The sequence below is a fragment of the Rutilus rutilus genome (genome assembly GCF_951802725.1).
Source record: "Rutilus rutilus genome assembly, chromosome: 1".
In the NCBI taxonomy this organism is placed as follows: domain Eukaryota; kingdom Metazoa; phylum Chordata; class Actinopteri; order Cypriniformes; family Leuciscidae; genus Rutilus; species Rutilus rutilus.
Window position 1 is genome coordinate 79,634,639 of NC_140209.1, and position 10,184 is coordinate 79,644,822.

A 10,184-nucleotide genomic window follows, 5' to 3' on the forward strand; every position below is an offset into this window, starting at 1 on the left:
TCGTTTCTGATGAAATAGAACGATTAAATATAAAATAGAAAGAACAATAAAATAGAAAGATTAAAATTTGGACAATTTTAGGTTTATTTCGCTCCCCCCACACACACCTACAGAATGGCAGCCTATGGGCACTGGAACAATCCTTCCTAAAACACATTAAACTTTCGTTTATAAAGACGTGAAACTCACCGAGTGGTCAGGGGTGTTCACTGATATGCTCGCACAAAAAACGCTGCAAAAGATGCTTTCCAACAGGTTTTATCATAGTTTTTGTCAAACACACACACACAAAAAACTTGGACAAAGGTGGATAGTGGATATCAGGCAGTTAAAGGACTCCACTGGTGAAGAGGGTGGTCTGTATATGCTCCCGATGATTATACATTTATTTAAATGGAAAACCACCTTAACAAATATACATTCAAAATATAAAGGATCAATCGAAGGTATAATTAATTCAGATACAAGACCTGTAGAAACATATATAGCCACACCTCCACCCCTGGAGCACCTATCCCATCTGTAAACTACATAATTGGTTAAGTTAATTTCATTATCTGAAACATTGCTATTGAGCCAAAGATAAAGAAAAATATAGGCTATATGCCAAACAGTAGCTCTGTGGGAGGTAATACAGAATCCAACGCTCCAAAATAGTATTTTACATCACAAAACTACCTCAACACAATAATAATAATTATGCTAGGCTACTAACAAACTTCGGTTATCCGAAAAATCAAGCAGTCATTAAATGATCCTGGTGAAATCTGAGGTGACATGTAGACCGCTTCAGCATCTGTGTGGCAGCTAAAACGCTGCTGTTTGCCATCAACAAAAACACACAATCGTCTTTAAGCGCAACGGAGCAACTGTGTCTAAAGTGCTGGAAAAGAGAGAGTTAAGAGTTTCTGTCGCAATATCGAGTTCTTCTAAGCTATCTGGGATGCTGAGATGATGAAACTGATCAGGAAGATCATTAATAAAGCAATCTTTAGTAGCAGAAGTGATAGGTCTAACATATTTGTAACATGGAGTCGGCTTTGCATCCTTGGCTAAATGAAGTTTACCCGAGACTAGGTAATGATCTGAGAAGTCATCGCTCTGCTGCAGAATTTCAACGGCATCAACTCAAACCCATCCAGCAAAAGTGTAGAGTAAGGGTGATCTGTTCTTTGTCACGCTTTGTTCTTTGGGTCTTAGACGGGAGCCAGCTCTAGTTTGTTCACCTATATCAGCTGACTCGTGCGGTGCTGGATGGGTCTGAGTCCGACCTGTGGCCCTTTGCCACATCTCACACCCCCCCCCCTTTATTTCCGGTCTCTCTTCAACTGATTAAAGGCAAAAAGCCTAAAAAACCTTTAAAAGAAAAGACTTGATCACTATAGATCACATATAATAGTTTATTTAAATGTTGAGATGCTCTTTGCAACCCAGTGTTTTAAATGAATGCCCTTGATTGGAGGCTATAAAGATAATCAAATCGCTTTTGCAGTGAAATGGTAAAACGGCAGCCCACGTAACGTCTCCATCATGCAAATAGTTTGGGTGAGTATTTTGGGTGGCGATCGAGCAGTGGATTAGACACATGCCTTTCGTGTGGGAGACCTGGGCATGATTCAAGGCGCTTTGGATAAAAGCGTCATCTAAATGAGTAATTATTATTATGAACTAGCATGTTTGTCATTAAGATAGTTTTACTTTAGTTTTCTCTCTGCGTAACTATAACGGTCTGACTACAGCAGCAGCAGTCAGTGGATACTGTAAAGCTCTCTGTCCATCAGGAGAGGATCTGAGACCGGAGGACAGCAGAGGGACACCACACGTTAAGCTGCAGTAGTAACTGGAAAGGTGCATCACTACTGTGATAATAAGAAGTGTTCAATGTTTTGCAGAATGATGGCAGGTGGGATAAAGAGCCGGAGGACACTGAGTCTCCTCATCCTCCTCATCTTCCTCAGCCTCACTGAACTATTGGGTAAGAAATATTTTACATTTTAACACGTTCAGGCTCTCTTCTACATCTTTAAAGTTTCAGTAATATAAAACCCCCGGACTCTGCAGTCGAATAGCCTATTTCCTCTATGAACATTGCTTGTCTTGTTCTTGTGACTCGTGTTTTGTCACAGCCCTAATGTGAGCCCCTAATTGTCCCCGCCACTTTTCAACACAAAGCGACGCCCTTGCACATTAATGTATTTGGGAGATTGATTGCAAGAGATTAGACAATGATTCACATGTGTGTCTTGAACTGTGGAGAAACTGTAAACTGAAACTGTAAAGAAAAGGAAAAGACTGTTGTACAGCAGATCATCACAGGTCGTTCCTGTCTGTCGGGCCACAGATCCTCATCCAGATCATCACAGATATCAGTTCAGGACACATTTACAGAAATAAAGTCTAACAGACATGTAGAATAAATATGCTGACAGACTGTGACAACCATTTAGCGTGTAGAGACTTAACAAACGAATGCCTTGATGTTTTGGGGGGGTCAGACTATTCACCAGAGAACCAGTAATAACACATCGGGATCAACAGCAGACAGTTGTTCATAATCATTTGCATGAATGTGTCAAATTACAATATCTTGAAAAGAGAAATTGCTTTTATGAAGTGACCAGATGATGTGGAGGTTGAACAAGTCGAGGTTATTTTAGAGTTTCACTTCTGATCTGAGAAATGTACCAAAGCCACTGAGAAGAACTGTAATGACTGAGGCCCAGACCAAGTGTTAGGCTAACCTAACCTAACCCTAACCCTAACCCTAACCCTAACCCTAACCCCCAGAGCCCATTTACCAGGAGAGATCTCCTTAAATACTGAACTGGCCTTATTTGTTTTAACCAAAACACTGTGAGGAAACCGTGTAACTCCTACACCAATCTAACTCATGCAGTCACAGTAAGTGTGGGTTAATACTGCAGGAGACACTCACTGAGCTGCTGAAATATAACAGACATCTTAATAAAGACGTCAGCCAATAAGCACGAGGAACACCTACACACCAGTATGCCATGTTTGTTTCAGAGGTGAAAGATGAGTGGCAGGATCTCCGGCCCGACACCGCTGGCCTGCACCGCCTCAGAGGACTGTCTGAACACATGCTTCATGAAGGACTCCCGTCAGACCAAAGGTATCTGGAGAAATGTCTCAGGAACGCCTTGATGGAACTTCCACTGGCACAAAAGTCCACTTAGACTCAAGGGTGAATTATGGGATGACATTTTATATGCAAAAGGTCAAAGGTTAACTTTAACGTTGGGGTTTAATGTGTCCAGGTTTTAGATCTTGTAGCTTCTTTGCAGGAACATCCATATCTGAAGCAGTGAAGGTTGGCTTGTGGTCGAGCACGGCCCTGCACTCTGACTTAATTATTACTAATGGAATTTGCTTTGGTCATGAGGTGCTACAGGCAGACAAATATACAGTCGACATAAATACATGTAGAAATATATATATATAAATATTAGCGCTGGGCAATGATTACATTTTTTAATCGCGATTAATCGCATTGTTACGCGCAACATTGAATAATGAATTCTAAAGTAGTGTATTGTACACTTTTGATGTAAATGTACTGCTATATACCCAAAAGTGCAATAACATGTGGTTTGCAGAAACTTTAAACAAATAGCCTAATGTGCTTTTTACCAGCAGAATTCCCCTTTACACAGTAGCAATACAATATTTCTAGTAAATCTCAATTTAAACATTAATGTAATCAAATCAAACTTCTCAGCTGATTTATTACCCCAGTAAACACTTTCCTAATGAGTTTATGGTCTAAGTCGTTAGTTTCAAGTCTTCTTCAACACAGCATGATGTTCATTTAGTAAATTATGGTCCCATTTAGAGGAACAGAGACCAGAGAGCAGGGGAGGCTTTAGGGCGGGGCTACAAGCTGATTGACAAGTCGCTACCACGGCAACCTGTCAGGCATAGTAACGCATATCCCTCCACAGCTCCACCCTTTTGTCCTAATATGGTCACTTGGTTCCAAAAATCAAAGATGGCGACGGCCACTATATCAAACTCAAGGCTCCAAAGCGGAGGTCCACAAACCAGCGGGTGACATCACGGTGTCTACATCCACCTGTCTTATACAGTCTGTGGTGCGGACCAAACCACTGCACTGACACCGCTGTAGGACCAGTCTCGCCGTGAGCGCCGGTCGACTACTGTTCTTTGGGTCATTCGATTATTGCAGCAGATTCTAACTTTAAAAAGCAGTTCATCTACGAGCTAGTTTTACAACATTCTCAAAAGTTATGATCGATGTTGTGAAAGAATCCCCAGGACAATTAGCTGATTATTTATTTGTTGATCGTAGTAATTTTCCAAGCACAAATGCCAAACATTTGATGGTTTCCAGCCTCTCAAAAGCCATAATGTTCTAATAATTAATCATTTCCTTTGTCTTAAGGTTATATTAAATTGAACTTCATTTGGTTTTGGACAATTAGTTGAACAAAAGAAGACATACGATGACATCAACATGTGTGAACAGGCATTTTCACAGTTCTCTAATCTTCATGAATTGATGAACTGAATAAATAATCCACAGATTAAGATGAAGAAAAAACAAAACACAAGTAGACGTATCGATCATAGTATGGAATAATAATAACCAAGATCTTACAGTATATCATGTGTTTCAGAGTCAATAAGGATTGACATTTTTATACAAATAAATCTTCTCTCAGGGTGGACATTGTTTAATGAACTAGTGTGATTATAGTGTGAACACAGCCTCTATAATAAGCATGTTCATCTTCTCTCAGGGTGGACATTGGCTAATGAACTAGTGTGATTATAGTGTGAACACAGCCTCTATAATAAGCATGTTCATCTTCCCTCAGGGTGGACATTGTTTAATGAACTAGTGTGATTATAGTGTGAACACAGCCTCTATAATAAGCATGTTCATCTTCTCTCAGGGTGGACATTGGCTAATGAACTAGTGTGATTATAGTGTGAACACAGCCTCTATAATAAGCATGTTCATCTTCCCTCAGGGTGGGCATTGGCCAGAGTGTGCAGGGTCATTGGCAGCAGTGTGAGGAGGGCTTTACGTCCTGTGGCACTCAGGAGGAACAGGTGGGTGGACTTTAGAAGATTAATTGAATGAATAATAATAATAGTAATAATATATCAGGCTACAAACCTGTACTGAAATTCTCTAGGAGAAAGCGGTGAGACAGCATTTAGCAGCAGGAGTCATAGTTGAGACTCGAGGGAAATGCCTTGCTCAGTCACATTAGTTACTGTCCTCCTCAGGAGAAGAAAATAAACAGTAGTAGAGCGACTGTGGAGCGCTCAGCCTGACCAGGATGTAGTGGCGCGGGCGTGCGGTGGTTAGCACTGTCGCCTCACAGCAAGAAGGCCGTGGGTTTGAACCCTGGTCGTTCCAGGCAGGCCCTGGCATTCGCCCATCACAGTCAGCCGGACGTCCCTCACCAATACACCATCCTTGCTTTCAGGGGCTTAGATTTGGGGAGTGACGAAACTCTTAGCCCTTGACACTGCACAATAGTGGGTCCATGACAACTAGACAACAATATATTTTAATAGGTTTGATATTTGAAAAAAAAAAAATGTATTGAGATATATAGTTGATGGGGGGTCTCGGGGTACTCCCCCAGAAGACTTTAATCATTAAACACTTACTTTCCTGCATCCTGGAGACATACTTGTGTATCAACCCTCAAAAACTGCTACCGTCTTATGCCATTTGTCCAACTGAACCCTATTAATCATTCAGCTATATTAACCCCTTAACCCCTTACATTAAATATCATAGGCCATTAAATACATTTATTATGATTTTTATAATTACTACTGATAATAATAATAAAAATATTTAAAGGTTCAGTGTGTAATATTTCTGAGGATCTACTAACAGAAATGCAATATAATATCCATAACTATGTTTTCAGTGGTGTATAAAGACCTTATATAATGAACCGTTATGTGTTTATTACCTTAGAATGAGACATTTATATCTACATAACCGCGGGTCCTCTTCCATCCATCGACCTGCTCTTGCACTTCCCCAGTATCTCCAGGCTGAGGACATCTAGGGGAATCACGTATGCTGACGGCTCTTTCAGAGCGGTGTCCAGCCGGCTACAGACTCTTTAATGTCCTTCAGAGTTCTTCAAGTAAAAGCTCAGTTCAACTTCAAATAGAAGATTGCAATAAACAAGCTTTCTCGCTTTTATTTTGTAGGCTAAACCTCTAAAGAGGAAGTGATTATGTGAGTAACTGTTGCTGCTATGACTGAGATCTATTTCAGCTCCACTATCACAGTATTCATTTATATTTTATGCCGCTATTAAAGCACTATAATCTGGCAGCGGGCGAGATATTATTGTTGGCGGGCAGTTTTGGCGAGGGTCCATAATCACAGAGAGCATGAATGTGTTTCCCTTGTCAATGTTTGTATAAACTTTATTTAATGTGTGGTTTATGATGGACTGTGGTGCAGAAACAGTGGCAGTGTTTCACACTATTGTCTTACATTTCCCATGTTGTCTGTCAGTGGCCGAGTCACAATAACATATGGTTTTACTGAATAATTAAGTAAATATAATTTCTTAATAAATATACCTAAAGAAACCTCATTTCTTGACTGGCCACTCTCTGCTGTCTCCGTTTGTGCTGTGTCAGCCACCGTAGCTGTCCTACGCTAGGGCCCTATAATGTCCACGATCATGGAATTAACGCGGGATCTAGTGTTAACGCGGAAGTTCGCGGAATTGTACATGTTTGGAATAAAATTCAGTTTTTGTGTGGGAGAAAAACGTATGTCTGAGGAAAATCGCATATTACTGAAAGAACGAGCAGAGAGAGAGAGGCCCGGTCTCAAACTGTCTTGCTCTCTCTCTCGCCCTCGCGCTTATTAATCTAAATCAATTAGAGCATTCGGGTATTGCCGTACGTGAAGCATTCGGGTATTTTTTTCCTGAATTAGGCTACCGCTGGGTGTGAATTGTGAATACAAGTCTGCTTATGACACGTCCGATTCGCGATCTTTGAACCGATTCACTTTAATGAATGGTTAAAGCAACTGGTCTGTCCAACACTGAATCGGTTCGGTGTATAACAAAATCAGTAACTTTACAATAAGGTTTCATTATTAAACTCTAGTTAACTAGATCAGTTAACATTAACTATTAATAAACTGCACTTCTACAGCATTTATTAATCTTTATTAATGTTAATTTCACCATTTAGTAGCCTACATTATGTAAATGAAAAGTTGTATTTGTTAACATTAGTTAGCCTAATGCACTGTGTGAAGTAACACAAAAAAACAGGGTTAGAGTTAACTAAGATTAACAAAGATTAATAAATACAGTGTGTTCAGGGGACAGGCAGCTAGCGGATAGTGAGGAGATGTTTGCGGTATGTGAAAAAAAATATTTTGGCCTAAAAAGGACAGATGGTTGCAATTCACTACCCTCACCACTAGATGCCACTAAATCTTACACACTGAACCTTCAGGAGAACAATGTGGGCTTTAAACACTTCATCTCCTGCATTCTGGGGGATTTTTCTGCACTGTTCATTGAGGAAATGTCTTTATTTATATAAAAGGAAACACAATATTCAGGTGACAACTCAAAAAATAAAACTATAGCGTAATATAGTGCTGTTAGGCTCTGTCTGCTCCCTGTCACACACACACACCGCTGGAAAGCTCTCTCTCTCCTGTACTACGCTGTCTGATTCAAATATGGTAATTTCCTTTTTATCAGCAACCAATCGTGAAAGTGAAAGGGCTGAAAGCGCGATCTCATTGGCTGATGATGAATCTTTAAAGCCCGTTTTCTCAAAATGACTTTTCTCTCATTCTCCAAGTCTGAAATCTCCACTTCAGTCGCACCGATATACACCAAACCTTCCAGTCTTGTACCTAGTTATATTATGAAGACATTTACTGAGGGATTTGTAAATATATTATTCCTAGCCTGATTAATATAACATTTTATTCCAAAAAACGTGGCGAAAATCATTTTTTTAAGGCTACAGTATTTTCTGATTTACAGGATAACAAAAGTAGATATCCATAAATCCCTCTGTATTTTTTCACCATCTAATATGTGAACACAATGAAAAAATAATTTTTAACCTGGCTTTATCCAATACTCAGATTTTGTTTTTTTAAATATATGCAAATTAATGCATATTTAATTAGAAATATCCTCATTTGCATATTTAAACATTAAATTACAGAAAACTTGTAATACACTTTTTCCCCATCTTAATGTAGGTAATCAACTGGGAAAGTTTCATGGTGATATCTGCTAGTTAAAGATTTTACCCTATTCACCTGTAGTGTCTCGCCTTAAATGTCATAATGTTCATTTTCCAGCATGAACAGAAGATAAGTGCTTCAGAGATCTCACACAGCTACAGCCGAACACTTCTGGTCATGGCGGATAAAGAGAAGCCAGCCGAGGACAGAGTCCAGCAGGAGTCCAGCAGGATCCTCATTACTCAGTAAGAGTCAGCACAGAACGCCTGTTCAATGGCTCATGTGGACCAGAAGCAGACCAGTATGACCACCAGCAGATCCTCATTATGCAGGATGACCCTACTGTCAGGAGAGCTGCTGCTTCTCTCTATGAGAAACGTCCAGCAGTGACCTCTGTCTACGCTCTTGATGAACACCAGAGACCCGAACTGATCCACGGAGCCCCTGTGCCTCTGTCAGAGGACAGCCGACTGACGCTGGTAGGCCACGGTGAGAGAGACGGCTCTGGAGAGACGAGACTGGCAGGGTACACAGCTCGAGACGTGGCCAGAATCATTCAGCACACCTTCAGGACGGGCCACAGGATCAGAACCACCAGTGTGGTGGCCTGTGAGGTGGGGTCAGATGAAGAGTTTGCTGAAGCCCTGCTGAGGGAGCTCCATGAGACGGCCCACATCGAGACCGAGCTGCACCTCAGGAGCGCTGTGCTCCAGGTCCGACACACAGGAGAGATCATCACCCAGGAGATCTCTGAGGAAGGGGTGCAGTGGAGACAGAATGATGACAGCAAGAAGGTGGTGGCAACCCTGGATGGGAACGGAGACGTAGTTATCAGAAATGAGCCTGGCAGCAGAGGAGAGCAAGTCTTTACTCAGGAAAGAAACTTTCTACAGCCCCCAAAAAATAACCAACCAAAACAGTCTGGCAGTGAAGGAGCAACAAGCAGTACTGCAGTTACCTACAAATACGGCTGGCCTGATGAGCCACGCAGATTTATTGACCAGAATGTTTTTGACAAGTTATCCCCTGCTGACCAAACTGCTCTTGATGATCTTGAAGCTCTGTCCTGGGCCTTCTTTCATGCAGACCTGCCACTTCCACAAAGAGTAAACACAGACAACCTGATCATAAACCAGAATATTGTAATAGGGGAAAGAAAAAAAACAAGAAAAAGAAAAGGAAGGAGGGAAAGAAAAAAAAAAAGGAAGGAGGGAAAGAAAAAGAAACCCAAGAAATAAAAATTGAGTGGATAATAAATGAGGAGAAACTAAAGGATGTTCTTTCCAGGTGTTATGTGATTAACACAGCAGGAGATGTCAGAAGAATCATCCGTCATTATGCAAAGGATGGAGAAAATCACTTCACACACCTGATGGTCAGAGACTGGATATTCGTTGTTGATCCTGTAAGTCTGTATGTGTATCCAGTTGGGAAATGGCTTGACCAAAATCAAGATAATGTGACAAGAGTCAAGAACCTTATTGAGACACAGACAGACAGTGTAGATTACAGAAACCTTCGAGATCAAAATCCAAATAAAAAAAGTTATACTTATTATGTGCAATCTTTTCTTGAAAGTAAGATAAAAAATAAAGATAATGAGCTCCAGCACGCCACATATTTCACTGCATCAGTCATAGCTGAATCTGCTCGAAACTTCCGGACATTTCCTCTGATTCTTATGTCCGTGGAAATGGTTAATAACTCAAACACCAGAGAGGAAGGAAAGAAGTTTCTTTGGCAAGAGCATTCGATGGCAAGAGGAGGTAGCTGGATTAACCCTAACCTACGTGGATTTAGCGGCTCAGCAACACCTGAAGATCCCAGCAAACAAGCTGCTTCCTCTAAACTAAAAGAAGTCATAGACAGTGAAGTCAAACTGTATAAATTGTGGATAAATACATTAGGTGGTGGGGTATTGAAT

At 40.8% G+C, this 10,184-nt stretch overlaps 1 protein-coding gene across 1 annotated transcript; it reads left to right on the plus strand.

Moving 5' to 3' along the window:
* Positions 1-3,014: 3,014 nt before the first annotated feature.
* Positions 3,015-9,065, plus strand: LOC311305291 (uncharacterized protein; the record flags this gene model as incomplete). The annotated part of the gene is made up of 3 exons (XM_084432903.1): positions 3,015-3,133; positions 5,016-5,097; positions 8,378-9,065. The coding sequence occupies 3 exons, from the start codon at positions 3,015-3,017 to the stop codon at positions 8,507-8,509; spliced, it is 333 nt and encodes a 110-aa protein (XP_084289029.1). The 3' UTR covers positions 8,510-9,065.
* Between the last annotated feature and the right edge of the window lie 1,119 nt (positions 9,066-10,184).